General features: G+C 38.9%; 1 protein-coding gene across 1 annotated transcript in view; it reads right to left on the minus strand.

The window, feature by feature from the left end:
- CELSR3 (cadherin EGF LAG seven-pass G-type receptor 3) overlaps window positions 1-20,962 on the minus strand; it is a 121,867-nt gene that overhangs the window by 12,182 nt on the left and 88,723 nt on the right. The window contains exons 20-33 of the mRNA XM_070738412.1: window positions 19,613-19,796; window positions 16,196-16,345; window positions 15,050-15,230; window positions 14,677-14,844; window positions 12,953-13,079; window positions 11,060-11,266; window positions 9,886-10,060; window positions 8,713-8,825; window positions 8,092-8,171; window positions 7,523-7,649; window positions 6,189-6,296; window positions 5,005-5,141; window positions 3,124-3,230; window positions 1,459-1,632 (exon numbers count right to left, since the gene is read on the minus strand). Coding sequence (XP_070594513.1) covers window positions 1,459-1,632; window positions 3,124-3,230; window positions 5,005-5,141; window positions 6,189-6,296; window positions 7,523-7,649; window positions 8,092-8,171; window positions 8,713-8,825; window positions 9,886-10,060; window positions 11,060-11,266; window positions 12,953-13,079; window positions 14,677-14,844; window positions 15,050-15,230; window positions 16,196-16,345; window positions 19,613-19,796 — 2,038 coding nt within the window. The remainder of the gene's footprint in view (window positions 1-1,458; window positions 1,633-3,123; window positions 3,231-5,004; window positions 5,142-6,188; window positions 6,297-7,522; window positions 7,650-8,091; window positions 8,172-8,712; window positions 8,826-9,885; window positions 10,061-11,059; window positions 11,267-12,952; window positions 13,080-14,676; window positions 14,845-15,049; window positions 15,231-16,195; window positions 16,346-19,612; window positions 19,797-20,962) is intronic.

A 20,962-nucleotide genomic window follows, 5' to 3' on the forward strand; every position in this document is an offset into this window, starting at 1 on the left:
ATTTATTGTACTTGTGCAGCAGCAGCTAAAAAAGATGTTTGAGCTTGCTTCCTATCAATGCTCTGGAAAATAGGATCAATCAGATTCCACTTGGCTGAGATTTAATTGGCTGTTTAAGACTTGATGCTATTGTGTACTATTTACTTAATAGTTCTAACACACTTTTCATTTAATATTCTTTTAAAATAATCTTTATTAAATTTCTACATATAAAAACAGTCAAAACAAACAAAGCATACAAAGAAAAAAAGAAAGAGAAATGAGAAAAGAGACAGACAAATCAACTTAGAATATATAAAACATTCAGTTTCAATGGTGTTCGATATATTCACATATAAAAGATATAATTTGTCAACCATATTGTTGACTATTACTATCAAGCGACCTGATATTAGGTATTTGTGTCCAGTATGTGGAATTGTGTGTTTATTTTCTTTAGTTCTGTATACTATATTTGTATTCATTTTGGATATTTCTGAAGAAGGTACAAGTTCATTTTTAGGGGTTTTATGTTCCATCGATTTATGGTGCAGTGTTTCTATATTTTCATTATGTTTGGGTAAGAAAGGAAGAAATGTCTAGTTTTTAATTTTTATGTTTGTTCCTTTGCTTTTTGCTCTGCATTTTTGTTTTCTGATTTATCATAAATATACTGTGTTACTGCTTTCCTTTTCTTAATAGATGAAAAACATGTAAACATATAATTACACATATACAGTATGTATGTTTGTGTGTCTTGTTATTATTGTAAAATATAGACATTAAAATGTAAAAAAGCCTCCTACAACATAATGAAGTGAAATCCAGATGAACAAAACGCAGCTCCTGAAGTCATCCATATTGTTGACTAAATGAATGAAGACTTAATGAAGACTTAATGAACTCAATCTGTATAGTCTGGAGGACAGAAGGAAAAGGGGGAACATGATCGAAACATTTAAGGTTCAGGAGGGAAGTATTTTTAATAGGAAAGTGAACACAAGAACAAGGGGACACAATCTGAAGTTAATTGGGGGAAAGATCAAAAGCAACGTGAGAAAATATTATTTTACTGAAACAGTAATAGATCCTTAGAACAAACTTCCAGCAGACGTGGTTGGTAAATCCACAGTAACTGAATTTAAACATGCCTGGGATAAACATATATCCATCCTAAGATAAAATACAGGAAATAGTATAAGGGCAGACTAGATAGACCATGAGGTCTTTTTCTGCAGTCAATCTTCTATGTTTCTATGTTTCTATCCACCATGCTATAGCCTGATCGGTTTGATTGCGACAAGAAGTTAAGGCAAGAGGTGAATTCCCACAATCAAGTGAACGTTGACCTTTCTACTCTTGTGTTAGCTATGCTAGCACATTGTGTCAACCCAGCCTCTGCCCATCCTGACCCTGTTCCCTTCCACCACCACTCAATCCCCCATGACTCAGTATGTTCTCAAGAGACCTGGGACTTGCCTTTGGGTGCAGTGTCGCTAGGGTTGGTGAGGAGCCTCTCACTGTGGGCTGCCCTTTTGAACGGCCGCTGGAATCTGCCCCGGAGATGCACATTCTCCTCACTCTCTGAAGAGGGAATTGAGAGGCTGCGTTCTTCATCCAGGGAGAGGTCACTGTCGGAATCAGAATCTTGATCTGGATAAGATAGGGGGTATTTGAAGAGTGGGGAGAAGAATAAGGAGGAACAGCTTCCTAAGATTTGAATCACCCAAAAGTTAAACAGCTTGCAAATTTGAAAGGGTGGGTTGACCTGTGGTTTAAACATATAGGTGGTGTAGATTTCCCTGAAGTTTTATCCATATGTGTTTGACGTAGTTGCTAGTGCCAACACGTATCAGTGGTTTAAGGGTTTGTTCATTCAGTTTCTTTGTGGTTCAAAATTTGTGTTGATCGATGTTTACAGTTTGTCGTTTCAATTTGATATTATGATTCGTGTCATAGTTTGCTGGTTTTACACGTTGTTTTTGTTGGACATTTTTCTTGATGAAGCGTGGAAGCCCCAGCTCTAAAGCTGGCCCTCTACACTTCTCTTACTACTCCTTTTTGCTCTAAATTTCTATCCTTCCTCCTCTTGTATCTCTTTCCCTTCTTCCCCAATCCCCTTCCCTTTCTTCTTTTCTCCTTCCCCACTTACGTGTACTATATAAGTAAACTATAATTGCTAGAATGTACATTATATATATTCCTTTTACTTTTCTGTACCCCGTTTTTAATGTATATATTCAATAAACATATTTTTTTTAAAAAGAAAGGGTGGGTTGACCTTATAATCTACACTATAATCAACATTCAAAATCACAAAGCATGCCATCAGTCACAATGAGGCCAAGTCAAGTCAGTGTGCCAACAAGATGTTTCTATTAGTATACTGTATATAACTATGTTGGGTGTTGCAATACAGAAGCTAACAATGTAAGTTTGTACAATGTAAAGACTTTAAGAAACATTTGCTGGTTGGTCATAAGAGGGAGCCAATGAGTTCCTCCTGGGGGGAGATTTTTAAAAAAATATGTTTATTAAATTTTTTCCAATTTTAAAAACAATACATAATCTCATTTACAGGTGTATCAGCATCTTGTATGTACATTTTTATCTATACTGTCTCTATCTTTATATATCTTGATGCTTTATTCCAGCGTTTGTTTTGAGTTCCTTTTTTTAGTCCATAAATACCATTTTGTCCTCCTGGGGGGAGTTTATACTAGAGATATTTGTATTTGCTGTGTGCATATTTTGCTGTGCGTGTTAACCTGGTTTGTAAACCATTATTAGGATTATATGTGTATGATATTTGGACTGTGTAACTACTATTGCTTATTTGCCTATCTGTAAATAATAATATTTTGTACAAAGTCTGATTTATTGACTGTCTAACCCACATCGCTACATTAACTCTACTTAACGTTTGTTGAAGGTTTATTACCTAGACATTCTAACAGTAAGAAAGACCTGGTTAGGCATAAACCTGTCCCTCCTTAGGAAAACTTGCAGATACTCATAGTCTTTGGTACCAGAAGTATTTGATAGACAGCATCAGTGATATTTCTTGTCAAGTTGGGGCCTCTGCTTTAGATCCAGGAGTAAAAGAGAGTCCTCTCTTTTATACCCACTAGAAGCTGCCCTTACCTGGACCTGCATCACGATGGAACATGGCTACGTCAAGGTCAGTGGGGCCAGCATGGTTAAGCAAATTGTGATCCAGAGCCGAGCCTTGATGTGCTATCATGTTCTCTCTGAAACTCAAAACACAGAACATACATAGATCCATTGAGAGCTGGCAAAAACAAAAGTCCAAGGCACTTCTGAGTAGTTTCAGAGTCAGAATCTATCCTGGGCCCTGAAAAATTGCTGTGCTCTAGATAAATACTGTTCAAAGGCAGCAGCTACCAATCCTTGAGAACAGATAAGTCTTCGGAGAGGGGCGGCATACAAATCTAAGTAATAAATAAATAAATAAATAAATAAATAAATAAATAAATAAATAAATAAATAAATAAATAAATAAATAAGGCTGCTGTGAAGAAGCAACAGTAATCTTACCTCTGCTGCATAACAGCAAAGGAAGCTGATGTGTTGCAAACCACTACCAATGATTCTATTATTCTCCATGAATAGGCACTGCAATGTGCCACCAGTTGGTGACTTGCTCCCTTCCTCCTCCTGAACTTTCATTCTGCCCCTCTTGGAGAAGGTGAAGGTAGACAGACAATTAAGCCATATTTGAAGTACATAGGTATCATCTTACATTATAAAAACACAGGGCATATCATAATTCAACACACTCATATCCCATCAATAGAACAATCGTATCCGTGTCAGTTTTCAAATGACCATGAGTAAAAAAAAAATTCAGTATATGGTTCAATTTTAAGGAATATTCATGTGCTTGTCCTGGTTGTCCCAAAGTTGCTTGGAGAGAGGGCATTCCAAAGAAAGAGAGAGCTCTTTTCTTAATTGAAACCAAGTCAAAGTCAAAAGATGTAGAGCACGTGACATAATTTGGAGAGCCAACTTCTCCAGGTTAGTGGTTAGAAAGATCTATATAGGGGATTGTAAGGCATTCTCTTGCATTCCAATCCTAAATTGTTTAGGGATTCATAAGTAAATGTCAAATATGTAAATGTGACATATTTGTAAAAATGGATTATAAATGTGGTGATTGATTTAAAAGGGGATTTGACATAATCATGGCCATAAAGCTACCTATGGTTACAGAAGAGTACATTGGCTTGCTATCTTCAGGGCCTACCTGACATTTTGTATGCATTAATGAGAAACAACAGCAGGAAAAGGTTCCTACTTGCTTATTAGTTTCCAAAGCCATCTGACTAGTTAGTGCAGGGAAATGAGATGATACAGACAAGTTCACATTTATTAACTTTTAAAGAGTGAACAATATATGTGAATGGGGTGGGGAAGAACTTTTTAAAAGCCATTCTGTGAACATCCATTTGGTAGGCCTCTTGAACCTCTAGCTGAGCATATATTGGGGAATGGAAGGAAGAATAATCAATGGATCTCATAATGATGATATTAGTGCATTATTACCTAAGTGGCTTCCAAGCCCCTGCTGACATGCAGAATTTTATTTTTTTATTTTTTATTTTTTTATTTATTGGATTTGTATGCCGCCCCTCTCCGCAGACTCGGGGCGGCTAACAACAGCAATAAAACATTATATAACAAAATCCAATACTAAAAACAGTTAAAAACCCATTATATAAAAACCAATCATACATACAGACATACCATGCATAAAATTGTAAAGGCCTAGGGGGAAGTGTATCTCAGTTCCCCCATGCCTGGTGGCAGAGGTGGGTTTTAAGCAGCTTTCGAAAGGCAAGGAGAATACAACATTTAAGGCCCTTATTAAGCCACAGTCAATTCTCCTTAGATAAATTTTATTTATTTACTTATTAAAACTCTTCCCACCTTTCCGTATGGGAAAAAACAAACAAACCATGTGCCAAAGCATGCATTCAGACATTCGGTGGAGAAGCTTCCTACCTGAGGTAGCCTCGCTGGCTAGAATGAGTACGTCCTGAGCGCACACTGCTAACAGATGAGATTGTGGAGGCTCCCAGGGTGATACGAATAAGCCCGCTCTCTTCAAACAGTGCTGTGTTGTTGTAGGCATTGTGGCCCTGATATGGAAGAAGAGCATAAGTTGGATCTATTCGAGTGTCTGTGGTATTAAGATGACAACCTGTCTTGTAGACCAGCTTCAGTACTAGGAAGAAGGCTTCAGTCACTCAGGTATATAAAAGTACTGGCCTATAATAATGAAGTGAATACATACAGGGTGCGTTCCAAAAGTAATGCAATTATTTTTTTAAGTAATTTATTGAACAGATTTGCACAAACACTTAAAATTCTTCAAAGTACTGTCCTTGGGCCTCTACACATTTTTTCCAATGTCTCTGCCATGACCAGTACGTGCCCCGGAAGGCCTGGAAGGCATCTTCGGGGACATCTCACAAGGTCTTCGTCACGGCTGATTGGATCTCTTCTATGGATGAAAAACGTGCCTTGCCACAACGCGCTAGACTTTGCGAGAGGTCCCCGAAGACGCCTTCCAGGGCCCGTACCGGTCATGGCAGAGTCGCTGGAAAAAATGTGTAGAGTCCCAAGGATAGTACTTTGAAGAATTTTAAGTGTGTAAATCTGTTCAATAAATTACTTTTTTTAAAAAAATTGCATTACTTTTGGAAAGCACCCTGTAGAATAAAGTGCAAAGAATAAATAGTAATCAGGTGTAAAAATAAGTCACTGCTTAAGTGCATTCTTAAAGAATTCTAAAATTCTTAAAGAATTCTATTCTATTCTGTTCTGTTCAGTACTATTCTGTTCTATTCTCTATTCTATTCTATTTTCTATTTTATTCTATTTATTCTATTCTATTTATTTATTTTATTTATTAATCAAATTTGTATGCCGCCCCTCTCCGTAGACTCAGGGCGGCTAACAGCAATAATAATACAATGTAAACAAATCTAATATTTAAGTTAATTTAAAAAACCCCAATTTAAGAAACCAATCATACATACTGACATACCATGCATAAATTTTATAAGCCTATTCTATTTTCTATTCTATTCTATTCTATTTTCTATTCTATTCTATTCTAAGGGGAAATGTCTATTTGAACAGGGAGACTTAGAACAAATGAACCTTCTCCACCCAGTGCACACCTGGCCACTTCTAGGGGTTTCTTCGCCTTTTTTGGCCAGGCAGGCCCCTTTCCACACTTCTAGAAACTCCTTGTTCAGTGCACAGAATAGAATCAGTGTTGCCAAACCCTGCAGAGAAAAAGAGAGAGACCCACTCAGTTCATGGGGGGTATATCCAGACAGTACCCTCCACTGGATTAGTAATCAAATATGCTTCTTGTCTATGGAGTTTCTCAATCCTCCAGGTCAGGGTTGTCCCAAAGGTGCTTTTTAAAGAGCCTTCTTGGATGAGAAGTAAAATGTGTTCAAAGAAAAACCAGAAAGCTCGGTTGCCTCTTGAAAAACCACTTTTGGGGCAAGTATACTTCTCCCTACTTCTAAATAGATTTATGTAGATAGGAAAAGATTCAGGAAATGCATGGGAGAAGAAAACATGATTTTGTTTAGTAAATAAAATAGGGGTCACCCCAAACCATTAAAATAAATCATCCAGATCAGACTGGGAATGGGCAACCCTAAACAAGGCCACTAGATGCAATCCACTGATGATGCAATAAAAAATGGAGAAGCATCTGCATTTTACCTTTCCTATTGTCAGTTCAAGCATGAATTCATACCCATATTCAGTCAAATTTACTCTGGTTTCTGCTATTTCATCTCTTAGAGATATCCCATTACGGCTGTTAGTTTTTAAAAATGATACATAGATTTGAGTCTTTCCTTCCTCTTCATTTAATCCTTAATTATGTTTTCTAATGATAATTAAATACTGTATATCCTGCTTTTTTGTTCCCAATTGATACGGCTGTCATCCTTCATCACTCCATTTGCTATGTGACTGGTGCTTGTTGTCTTACAAAACTAAAAAATAATAATAATTGTACTCCTTGCTGTCTTCTGTAAATAGCCAGCTCAGTTTGCAAATTGGTTACACTGTACACCATTAGCACACACACAAAAATGGATCAATCAGCCTAGCTCAGCACAGAAGGTTACCCATGAAAACATGCAGGGAGGTTTGTAGATATAGTGCCTTGGATTCAGGAATATTTCAATATCTTTAGCACAAGTCAGGGGTCCCCAAACTTGGCAACATTAAGACTTGTGGACTTTAACTCCCAGAATTCTGGCATAGTTGGCTGGAGAATTCTGGGAGTTAAAGTCCACAAGTCTTAAAGTTGCCAAGTTTGAAGACCTCTGTCATAAGTGAAGGAGAAATGTTTCTCAGCAGCTTCAAAGTTGTCAAGAGAAGTGCTGAGGATTAGTGAGCTCCGCAGGATAGTCGCCAGCAGAACAGAAACACCTTCCTCTCTTGACGTTTTCACCCCAACCATCCACCTAGTTCAGAGAGTTACCTGAAGACTGCAGAGGATAGTGTAGAGGTAGTGGAAAGCCAGGACACTGTTGTTGATAGCCAAGAGACCAAAGAGCCAAGCAGTGCTAATAACTAGAAGCAGAACGAAGGAGCTTCGCATCGTCATGCTGGAGACAGACAGAGAGAAAGAACCCCCCAGAGAGGCAGACATGGACGTTAGAGCACGTGGTTAAGCTACGGGTTGAGACAGTAGGTAAGGTCAGTAGCGTTAGCCCACTCATCCTAGTTCAGACACGGGACCCACAAAGCACACCAGGAAATGGCTCCAACATACATGGCTCAAGTAATAAGCGAGCAGGGTTAAGACTCACAGTTCCTGCCTCCAGCCAAACATCATTTTGGGAGAGGCAGAGGACATCTGGATGCTTGGAAAGCAGAATTTCTCAAGACTGACAGTAGGCGAAGTGTTTTTATATTTTTAATTAGAAGAGGAAAAACACTTAAGGGGAAGGTGAACTTGGACGAACAAAGGTTTGCAACAAAGGTTAAGCTGCAGAGCAAGTTTTTTGCCTTTAGAGGATCATTGTAATTGCTGTAGTTAATACTCACAGCACAGCTTTCTTCTTGGCTTCCTTTTGTCCTGGGGAGCACAGCATCTTTGCCACCAGAAGAAACATAACCCCATTCATCTGGAAACAAAACTCACTGGATAGTAACAGTAGCTTTGGCACTAAGCAAAACAGATCGCTCACCAACTTTATCCTCCCTATGCCATTCCCCTCCAGGCACATCTTCCCTGGAAGTATAACTATCTGGTATAGCTAACAAGATCAGATCCCAAATGCAAGCCTTCCATGCACTAATTCCTTTCAAGAATTGTGATAGACTGCAAAAAGAAGGGCAGAAAGAACAACAGAGGAGTCCCTCACCCCTTCGAAAAGATTCATTAATGCTAGTCTCCAGGAGTAGTATGGGAGAGATGCTAAAAGGAAAATAAAGACAAAATGGTAGAAAGTAGAAAAAAGAGCATGGCGTAAAAAGCCCACATAGTCATGACAAAGAAAGGAAGCATGGGGATAGCAAATCAGGAAGCAGATATGCTGAGAATGGAAAGACCTATGGGCTTCAACCTAGCATCCTGGCTAAGCAACTGGACACTTGGAACTGGGTCCAATTATTCAGGAGTTTTGCAGACCAGATTAATGTAAATCAATCATGAGAAGTGCTTACCAGAATGACAAGAGCTATGGGTCCTGCAAAACTCCAAATCAGTTTGTCATGGATGGAAATCCAGCAGAAATCGGGGTTCCCGTAGCCTTCTGGATCCAAACCAACTGATAATCCTGATTAAAAAAAAGAAAGAAAAGATAAATTCTATGCTGCAATTTCCATGCCCCTGATCAAGGTATGTGGCTCTGGAAATGCTCCCCCTCCCTCCACGGAGTTTCTTGGTTCTAATCAAGAAAAAGCTGGAATGTTGCAAGCAAAGCTATCTACAAGTGTTACTTAAGATTTCATTTATCTGCATAGTTATTGAGAATCCTTATCTGTGACATTGTTGCTAATCACCTCATAAAAGTAAACTGGATCTTGAACTGTGAAAGTTGAGAATGAGTTTTGACATATTTTAAGGATTGACAATCAATAAAATGTAATTTGGGAATTAAGGTTTATATGCAGTTTCCTCTAAATTTGGACAGTTTTCCAGCTGCAATTTCTCTCTCTCTCTCCCTCCCTCCCCTCACTCACTCTCTCTCATACACACAACTGGTGTCGACTTTAACCAACTATATGCATAACTGCACCAGAGTGCCTTCCGTCCCCTGTCCTAATGTTTCTTTTTTACTAGTATCATGTATATAACTATTATATCACCAATATGTACGTGACAAAACAAATAAATAAAATAAATAAACAAATTATCCTGGCTAGCAGCATAATTAGGAGGGCAGCCCAATATATCTTGACAGCAGAAGTGGGATGGGAGACCACTGCTTTACACACTATGCAGGTTAAAATATCTGCTGCAGGATCTATATTGCCTTTCTGAATCAACCTTTTCCACTCCAGTGTTGGGGCTGTAGCTACCAATTTTCCAAAATAAAATTTTGTGGGTTGCTAGATGAGGCGTGGCCCACGGCTCATTGTTTCAGAAATATTTCCTTACCAGATTTCTCAATAACCTCAACAATGGCAGAGCTTCCAATGCACTTGAAAAGTTCTTTAAAAATTCAGTTGAAAGTAAGTCCATATCAAACTGTATAGCACGGTCATTGACCACAAAACAGGAAGTATTTAATGTCATTTTGTATTAAGTCATAAGATGCTTTACCATAATATTACGTCATAAAACATTTTATAAAATTTGCCAAACTGTTTTGTTTTAAGCACATCTGTACTAACCAGTGATTATGGCAGGGACCCCCCAGCCAATGGCATAATAGAACCTCATAGCTCCATAGTTAATGTTGCGAGCTTCGGTCTGCATGCGGTAAATATGAAGGCCTTGCACAAAGAGCCAAGCAAATGTAGAGAGGAAGTAGTAGTGCAGCAAGATCGCAATCACAGTGCAGAAGAACTGAAAAGGTAAAATCAACATCATCCAAATAAAGTCCTCTAAACATTATGCTTCTAGCTAACTAAATTGTTCTGGAATTAATATTGCAAAACACTTTTCTTAAATTCTTCTTTGAGTTCAGGGGAGGCCTGAACTCCCTCTCATTTTAATTGTTTCATTGACATTATTTGCACAGAGTGTGATGTTTGGTACTGACAGCTACGAAGGAGAATCAGGAGCAAGAGTCATTTCTGGTGAGCATAAGTTTGCTAAAATATTTAACTAAAATGATCAGATGTGTATCATGATTTCACATCCTTGTGTCAAACATCAAACTCCAAGTATGTAATCACAACATTTATGCATGATATCACCATGGACATCATCTTTTGGGCATAATCATAGCTAGCTGCAGAGACTGCTAGATACTGAATGAGGATTTCAAAATATTAGATAAAATTGAATGTCTAATAAATTTAAATGCACAATCTGGGAATGTGTTGACAGATTTATGTAGACATTTCAATATATGAGCAATTTGTTTAATTAGCACAAGTGTCAGTCTAACTCACTAATTTCATAACCCCAATTTCCTACTTTTCAAGTTCTGGGAAATGAGGTCTTCTTAGGCCAGTGGTTCTCAATCTGGGAGTCGGGACTCCTTTGGGGGTCAAACAATTGTTTCACAGGATCACCTAAGACCATGGGAAAAGACAAATTTCCCACGGTGTTAGGAAATAAAGCTTCTATTCTGGCCCTTGGAACATATGTTTACAATCTGACCAACCAGGCATTGGGGTGTCCCTCTGACTTCCATGCCAATCAGCTTAAAGCTCTGTTGGGAGAATTGGCACTAGAGATATGGTTGGGACAACATCAGGAACTGTATTAAGGAGTCACAGCATTAGAAAGGTTGAGAATCACTGTTTGGCCAACTGTTTTTCATCCAATGAAGCTCCCATTTGATTCCTAATATGTTACCCACCAGGACTTTTGCTTCTCATCTTTGTTCTACCTCACCTGATTTTCAGTACGATTGATACCGAAGAGGAACAGTAACTCAGAGAAGAAGAGAGTGACAGAAATGTTGCAATGGATTCCCCGAGTATTGGACTTGAGACCTTTCAGGCATATCAGAAAGAAGAAGGTCAGCAGCAGACATAGAAGAGAAAGAGATGTCAAGGAATACGTCACAATGGCCAGCGTCTCCAAGTCACCTTCCAGTTGCTATAAGAAAAAAAAACCCAAACACAAGAGGACAAGTCAGCTAGACATAGATGTCTATTACACCAACATCTTAAAATCATTATTTCACAACAATGAAGAAAACAGTCCATTAAACCCATTAAAATAAAGCTTCGTATTAAAATGCAATGCTTCTTTCAAGTCAAATTTGACTACTGGCAAGTTTGTGGACACTTCCATGTTGTTTTCTTAGCAATGATGTAGCAGTGGTTTGCCGCTATCTTCTCACAGGGGTGTCTCTTTGATTTCTCAGGCTAGCTTTTGATCTTGATGTTTTCTGCTAGCTTCCCACTCAAGGGCTAACTAGGCTTAAACCAGTTCAGGGGAAAGACCTGGGAAAGGCCAGGCAGGTGCTGCCACCTGCTGAGGTATAACTCCATCTATATTTTGTTTAAAATATTTCGATCTCTAATAATAAATTGTCTGGTAACAACTTTGCAAATGAAAAATACATATGCGTCACAAAGAATGATAAATGGTGATGGATGCAGCAAGTAGAACAAAAGTGTCAGTTATAATTTTTTAAGTGAACAAGACATGACAGAATATGCATTTTATATTCAGATACATGTCCTATTCAAGAATGACAACTATATAGTTAAGACAGATCAGGAAACATACACACACAAACACACACATACACACAAACACACCAATTTCAAAAGGAGACAACTCAGGAGAAAGTCTAATTCTAAATTTAAGTTTTGATAAAACCAATTGAACAAGTGTGTTAATACATCTCGTCTTTCTCTTCATAATGATAAGGTGATGTTGCTTACTGGGTTTTTTTCACACTTACATCCATCATCCTTAAAATTATTAATTTTTTAACTGTCATCAACCTAACTTCCAGTATGTCCTTTTTTCAGCTCTGTTATTTTAGAACCAAGTGAGATGCAACATAACACTTAAATACAGTGGATACACAAAGTTCTGATTTTATAACCAAAAGTGAAAATTGTGAATGGAAGTGAATTGTGTTTTGCCCAATGACCTTAAACAACAAATGTTGTTAAAGGGGTTTCCCCCCCTCCCCCTCCTGCAATAATACTACTAATAATAAATGTAACAAGGTTGTGGGGTGAAAAAATGGTTCAATATTACATGGTGAAAGGAAGACGTTGAACATTCTCTCATCCTATGTAGTAAATTTAGTTCAACATCAAACCAGTAAGTACATGAGGGACCAAATATATTCTATGTTTACAGGTACACCTTGATTTACAACCACAATTGAGACATGAATTGTTGTTTTTAAGCAAGGCAGCTGTTAAGTAGGTTGTGACCATTTTTTTGCCAGGGTTGTTAAGTGAATCATTGAAATGGTTAAATGAATCACGCAGTCATTAAGAGAATCAAACTTCTCCCATTGGCTGCTTGTTGTTAGCTGGTTGGAGGGATCACAACTGTAATCATATGACTGCAGCCATCATAAATACAAGCCAAGTGCCATTTTGATCACGCAACAGTGGGATGTTGCAACAGTTGTAAGTTACTGGTTGTAGTAACTTTTTTCAGTACCATTGTAACTTTGAATGGTTGCTCAATGAATGGTTATAAATTGAAGTGAACATGTACTCTACTGGGGCAAATTCTTCGTCCCTGATAAAAACACTTTTCATGTGTTGTTAAAGAGCAGGTGCTCTTTGCTTGAAGAAGCCCAGTTACCTCTCGGTGGGAGCTGTCCATCAGCACCCCAAAAGTACCAAACTGGGAGCAATGGCAGCGGACATGAGTGGTGTTGCGGTGCACAAGTTCACAATCTCGTGCTGTCCAGAAGCCAGCGGGGTCAATCCTACAGTTACAAAGAAATCCGTAAAATGATACAATTCAAAGGAAAGATTCTTTTTTTTTTTAGAGACAGGCATACATCACAGTACAAATACAGTGATGAATGTAAGACAATGACCGTAATTTATGTCGGATATGGCTTCACTTATCACAGGTTAAGTCAGTGTTTCTGAACCTTAGCAACTGGGTAGACCTCAATTAGCTGGAAAATACTAGAAGTTGAGTTGAGGCTTCTAGCAGTCAAATGCCTGGATTTGATTAATTTGATTGATTAAACAGAGTGGATTCCACAGGTGAGACCAAAGAGAACCAATAATCTTGCCACTGTGCTATCTTAATTCACTCTACACCTATAGTCTACAGGAGACAAAAACCCAAAGCACACTTTAAAAAAATACAAAAGAAGGCAAATCTATCTCCCTTTCTGTTGATAAGTAATTGTTATTATGCAGACCGAAATTAAACTCAATTTTCAATTTAATTCACGATATTAATTAATGAGTTTGAAATCTGTATAGACATTTCCATCTGCATTCCAAATGAGTGGTATAATCTTTTAAATCTGGTTTAAATCTAGAAGCCAATAACTTTTTAGAATCCTCTTCCCTTTTTCCGATATTGTTTCCACATTCAGTGCAATCCAAATCATTTTAGAAACTCTAAATAAATCAAGACCTATTTCAATCTGGAAATGGATAAAATACATAAGGTGGTTATAATTTCTCAATTTGTGCTTTAGCCTTGTTAATTTTGTCCCTGCATATTTGACCTGGCAATTTGTAATCTTTCATTATTAATGTCTCTTTCTATTTTATGTATAGTTAGTTAATCACTTACGACTATAAGTGAACCAAAATAGTTTTCTTGTTTTCCTACTATTTCTGTTTAATACTTTTGGAAAATATTCCAACTGTTCCTCATGGAATTGCTCCATCTTCTGTCTGTAGTAAACTTGTGTAGTAAATTACCTCATTGGTATTTTACTTTAATTCCTTTTGCTTTTATCCAGGTGCATTCAACAGGATTTCAATATTTAGTGACCTGTATTTTTTCACATATATCTTGGCCTACGATGCCATCCCACCTCCTTATATCCTTACAATTCTAAGGAGTATCATAATTCCCGTCAAATTTCTCGAGATATCTATATGTCCAAAAAAAATTCTACATGTTGGGATTTCCCTTATCAGTAAAATGTTTAAACTCTGGAAATCAGAAATGATACTGTTTGTACTGCTGTGAGTCCCAATACATAGCAGTTCTCATTCTCTGGAGATTATTCAAATTTAATGTTTTTCCAACTCCAATAATCTGAGATCATTGCACTAGAGGAGAACTCAGTAATAAGCATTTTCCACAGACATCATACCAATTCAGTATAGCAATACCCATTCAATATAGCAATTAATGCGTTACATGCAAGCAATGGGATTTGTAGTCCAATTTATCTGGAAAAGACTAGCAGGGGGAACAACAGAGTAGAATCTATGTTTTCTTTCTTGAAGGACAATAATCTGGAACCATGGCTTTCATAAATCTTTCCAGAAGCCTGAAGAAACATGGGTACATGGCTCTATTAAAGAGGGACACAGTCAACTTACTGGCTAGAGTGATTCCATTGAACGCAGAGGGGCTTGCTGCGGTTGGCTGTCTCAAGCAGGCGGAATTCTAGCATGAGTGGCTCCTCCAAATTGTTCTGCAGAAAAGTGTGGTTGCTGAACAGAGATACAGTCACAATGGGGGAGTTCATCACAGGGTTTTTGGGCAACCTGTATGGAACCAAGAAGCCTTGTTACTTGGCAACACCATGAAGGCTGGATTGTTTCAGACAGCGATACTGATATCCAGCGTCACAACAATCTAATTGGGATATTGGTGATCACAAACAAGTTGCCTTTATCCATAAAACAAGTCACAAGCATTTAAAGTTGGTAGGAACATGCAAAGAGCTCAGTAGAGAAGGAAGACTCATACCTAAGGTTGCGCCGATCCACCTGGTAGCGGGCAGGCAAAAGTCCACCAAGAGTGCGATAAATTATGAGAATGAGGATGGTTACAGCAGGCTCAGGTTCTCGCAGAGAATGCTTGGGGGGAGGACTTTCCATTGTGACATTGGCCTCCGTATTAATTGATGCAGCTATAGTCATGGTGGGCACTGGAATCAAGACAGCAAAACAAGAAGGAATCAATAGCACAGTTGCCTTTGAAGAAAGACAAAGGCTAAGGAAGGAAAGACCTGAGACTGTCGGTGGGTTATCTCCCAAGAATCTTAAAATCAACCTTCCCAACCTGCCTGCTCCTGATGTGTTGGACTGGGGAAGATGGGAGATCTAGTCTAACACATCTGGAAGGTAGTTCCAGATGGGATAAGTTGGTTGTATATTCAGATCTCAGATGTATTCTGTGGAGGCATAAGAGGCCAGATTCAGCTATTCTGAAATAAAATGATTTTTCAAAACTCTGCAAAGCCTTTTTGCCAAATAAATGCTATACGGCTGAGTAGGTGGTACTTCCCAATCAGGGACCAGCATTTCAATTAGGACCTTCTTTAATGGCTGACATAGCCTCTGGCTCATGAGCTATTAATCACCTATGCAAGAAATCGCAGCTCATTCTTAGTGTCCAAAAGAGACATGAAAATCATCAACTTTTTATTTCCTTTCCTCTATGGCAGTAGTTCACAAACTCTCTAATACTGCGACCCCTTAATACAGTTCCTCATGCTGTGGTGACCCCCCAACCATAAGTCTAGCGCCAATTCTCCCAACAGATCTGTAAGCTGATTGGCAGGAAGGTCAGAGGGACACCCCCACTGTAAACACCTGGTCAGATTTTAAAAATATGTTCCAAGAAGCCAGAATAGAAACTTTAGTTCCTAACACCATGGGAAAGTTGTCTTTTGCCATGGTCTTATATGACCCCTGTGAAATGGTCATTTGACCCCCAAAGGGGTCAGGACCCCCACTGCTGAGAACTCCATGGCATATAGAACAACAAAACAAGAAAGAAGAGCTTCTAACGCAAATTTTGGGAAGGATGCTGAAAATGAGGCTTTTCTTTCAGGTTTTTTTTTTTAAAAAAAATCATGCCTGGTAGAGTTCAGAAAAAACTGTCACTTACCTTCTATTTTGTGGGGAGTAAGGATGGAGTGGGGGAGGACTATGTGGGTATGGGGATCCCACATGGCCTGGCCACGGAAGAGGGTACTGTGATAATGTGGATAGCGTCTTCTGAGATGAGTGTGATTCTCCATGCGATCAATGCTGAGCACTGTGAGGGGGGAAAGGGGAAAAAAAGGCCTTAGGCATTAAGTCTGAGAGACAATGCCATCTTCTGATTTAAACACAGGTAAGTGCCTAGAACTAGAACAAGAAGTGTGCAGACTTGAAAAAACTGCACGAAAATATTTATATTTCAGAAATTTACATTGGCATCTGTATGGATATTTGTATTGATGTTTTTAACTTGATGATGTTGTGTTGATGTTTTTAAAAGACAAGGAATAATGGATGGAAACTGATCAAGGAGAGATTCAACTCAGAAATAAGGAGGAACTTTCTGACAGTGAGAACAATCAACCAATGGAAAAGTTTGCCCTCGGAAGTTGTGGGATCTTTATCACTTGAGACTCTCAAGAAGAGATTGTCAGACATGGTGTAGGATCTCCTGCTTGAACAGGGGGTTGGACTAGATGACCTATAAGGTCCCTTCCAACTCTTTTAATTTGTTAAATCAGCCAAATAGAAGTCCTGCACTCAAATATGTATTTTGATAAAAATAGAAATGAAATAATTTCCAGTCTGTCTAACCCTCCTTAGGCATTCGTCCAAGTGTGTGTTGAGAGAGCAGGGCCAAGCACCAAGCCTGTGTACTCTAATAATCTCAATCTCCATATGTTCGGCCAGAAGTCTAATGGATAACAGCATTTGTATTTCTTGATCCCGAGGACAGCTTTCTGCTCAGATTGCAGAGCATAGTGGAGGTATTTGGATTCATACAAATTGCACATTTACACAAGGCCAGGGATAGTCAGGGACAAGGATGACATGATTGCATAAGATGTGAGAAATGTGTGAGACTGTAGTTTGCTTAGGAACACTTTACATTTGAGTACAGTGATACCTTGTCTTACAAATTTAATTGGTTCCGGGATGAGGTTCTTAAGGTGAAAAGTTTGTAAGACGAAACAATGTTTCTCATAGGAATCAATGGAAAAGTGATTAATGCGTGCAAGCCCAAAATTCACCCCTTTTGCCAGCCGAAGCGCCCGTTTTTGCGCTGCTGGGATTCCCCTGAGCCTCCCCTCACTGGGAAACCCCACCTCCAGACTTCCGTTGCCAGCGAAGCGCCCGTTTTTGCATTCCTGGGATTCCCCTGCTGGGATTCCCCTGCAGCATCACAAAAACACAGAAGTCTGGAGGTGGGGTTTCCCATGGAGGGTAGCCTCAGGGGAATCCCAGTAGTGCAAAAACGGGTGCTTTGCTGGCAACAGAAGTCTGGAGGTGGGGCATCCCAGTGGCATCGGTGGGTTTGTAAGGTGAAAATAGTTTGTAAGAAGAGGCAAAAAAATCTTAAACCTCGGGTTTGTATCTCGAAAAGTTTGTATGACGAGGCGTTTGTAAGACGAGGTATCACTGTACTGAAGTTACCCCTGTGGGGTATGAATATGTACACGTCTACATTTAAAAATAATTCTGGAAGCGACTTTCACTTTGTAGAAGTTTGCCCACAACACTAAGAATAAATATGTACTTGTGAAGCTTGTCCAAGTCTGATCTCCACTGACTGAGCTTTATATGCTACGACAGAAGCGTCTACAGTGATCCCTCGTTTTTCATGGGGGATGCGTTCCAAGACCACCCGTGAAAAATGAATTTCCGTGAAGTAGAGAGGAAAGATAATTTTTTATGTATTTAATGAGTATTTGGACCTTTAAAACCCACCCTTTGCATTAAACAGTCATTCTATAATGTTTCTCAGCTGGAACTACATGTGATATCCTACCAGTTTCTTTAATAGAGTACTGTAGTACTGTAGAAGAATTTTATGAATTTTTAATGGATTTAAAATTTTCAATGGATTTAATGGATTTAAGCCCCCTTTGAAAACCCGTGTAGTAGCGAATCTGCAAAAGTTGAACCACGAAGTAGCGAGGGATTACTGTATAGGATTGGAAGCATTCATCAAAACCTTGCATCACTCTCAAGCAATATCTGCCCCTTTCATACATGTGTGCAATACCTCAATGCCAACATGAAAGGAGTGGAGTTTGCATTACAATGGTGCAGTGCTGCATTTGTGATTCGGCTTCCTTCCCTCCTACACAGTTGATTCCTCAGGATCCTGAAGATCCAGATTACTGGGGACAATATTATGGTGACTCTATAAGCCACTTGGAGAGGGCTGTAAAAGCACTGTGAAGCAGTCTCTAAGTGCTATTGCTATTTCTATCCTGCCATGAATTCATCCATCTGTTCTAAATGATGCATCTGCCTTGCAGTTCCACAAATCAAGCATTCTTATGGCTACAATACAAGCGTGGAGAGCAATTCCCTAAAGCAAAGGGAAAGCAATGCCCTATGGAATCTATACAGCATCACTTTGCAAATATCAGGCTGGCAGTCTCATGTGGACAAAGCAACAAATTGTAAATTAGTTTCTTTGATCTGGGCCAGCTGACTGGAACTATCACCATTTTTGCTGGCTATTGTATAGAAAGAGTGGCTGTCACTGTTCCTTTCCCACTTCTTCTTGATCTTCATGGCATCGTACCAGAATACCTCCGGGACCACCTTCTGCCACACGAATCCCAGCGACCGGTTAGGTCCCACAGAGTGGGTCTTCTCCGGGTCCCGTCGACTAAACATTGCCGTTTGGCGGGACCCAGGGGAAGAGCCTTCTCTGTGGCGGCCCCGGCCCTCTGGAACCAACTCCCCCCAGATATCAGAGTTGCCCCCACCCTCCTTGCCTTTCGTAAGCTCCTTAAAACCCACCTCTGTTGTCAGGGATGGGGGAATTGAGATATTCCCTTTCCCTAGGCTTATAAAAAATTTATGCATGGTATGTCTGTATGTATGATTGGTCTCTTAAATTGGGGTTTCTTTTTAAATTAACTTAAATATTAGATTTGTTTATATTGTTTTATTACTGTTGTTAGCCACCCTGAGTCTGCGGAGAGGGGCGGCATATAAATTTGATTAATAAATAAATTAATAAATAAATAAACATCTAATGGACCCTTCATTCCATGTTCTAGAAACAGGTTGAGATGTTTCGCTTTTCCAGTTCCATTCAAATAATCATCCTGTGTGCTCGCTTTTGATAAAAATGCAAGGGAATCCTCAACAATACTTTTAAAAGTCATGTTGTATCCTAGCATTGAACAGTTCAACAAATCCATAGATGCATGACAGCCAAGAGGTCCACAGTCATAGATTGCTAGAGAAGCCCAATCAGTTCATTACTGACCTCAAGAGGCATCCAGGAGGTATTATTTAAAAGCTACGAGGTGAAGATTTCTTCCTGGCTTCTACTTACTGATATTGGGGGTCACCACGCCAACAGGATTGAGGTAGGTGAGCTTCATGTTGCTGGCCAAAGTGCCCGAATAGTTCTTCAATTGTTCCATCAGAGCTGCAGTTCCCTGGTTATTCTGCAACAACGTGTCCCAGTGCTTCTGGTTTTCCAGTGCAAGCACTGAGCTGCCAGCTTGGAGGAGGTTCTAAAGAGAAGACCAACGTTTATGTGGATTTCAATCAATATAACCACACTCTCCACCACTTTCAATCACAGAGACAATACAGACCAGAGTTTCCTCAACCTTGGCAATGTTAAGATGTGTGAATTTCAACTTCCAGAATCCCCCAGCCGTCCTTAAGAATGCCACACATCTTAAACATTGACAGATCATCTAAAAAAATTAATCAATTATAATGTCTTTCTTTTGTGAGGGTGCTCAGGAAGGCTTCACAGATTCATATTGACCAGATTCAATATGTCTTTTGCCCTAGTCCCACAACCAGACTCTGCTATGAAAAGTTTCTAAATTTTGAACATTCCACTGCTCTTCGGTAGTACATAACTGAAATAAATTTAATTTGACTCGTGGAACTTGCGTCTGGATGAATATCATAGGATTGCATGTATACATTTCTCTCTTCAGTTAATTTGTAAAATGGGATCCCTAGAAGTTACTCTTTTGGAAGAATAATAACTGGTGAGCTTTTTAAAATGAAATTTAATCCTACTACTCTGAGACTTTATAAGAATCCCGGTCAGAAATGCTTGTTCTTTTCTATTAAGTCACCTTTTACCTTCAAGACAACATGGCTTTTTTTGTGTGCGGTGGTGGTGATGGATAGCATTGCATCTCAGAGCTTTCTATGCATTTCACTAGAAACTCCTGGACATTTTGCTAAGCTAAAAATAACCCCCATCCTTAACAAGTTTGATGACACAAAACAAAACTTTTTGAAAGTTTTGGCCTTCTAAACATCTTGTCCAAACAAAAGAAAAATGTTGTTCCCAACAGATTCCTTTTGGTCTTAGCATGTAATCATTTTGTATGAAAAAGAAAAATAGTATCTCAATTAGAAAAAAGAGGCCAATTGCTTAAAAAAAGATCTCACAGATAAGCAAACCAACAACGCAAGCTACCAGGTTATAGTGTTTTTATATAACAATTTCTAATTGCCTAGCCAGTCTTCTCCACACCTATAGATACCCTGTTTCCCCCAAAATAAGACATTGCCTGATAATAAGCCATTTGGGCTTTTGAATACATGACAATAAGGCCAAACACTTATTTCAGAGTTAAAAAAATATGAGATACTTTATTTTTGGGGAAACATGGTATTTATTTGGAGTCTTTGAAAATTATGGAAACCT

Source organism: Erythrolamprus reginae, chromosome 2, assembly GCF_031021105.1.
Source record: "Erythrolamprus reginae isolate rEryReg1 chromosome 2, rEryReg1.hap1, whole genome shotgun sequence".
In the NCBI taxonomy this organism is placed as follows: Eukaryota; Metazoa; Chordata; class Lepidosauria; order Squamata; family Dipsadidae; genus Erythrolamprus; species Erythrolamprus reginae.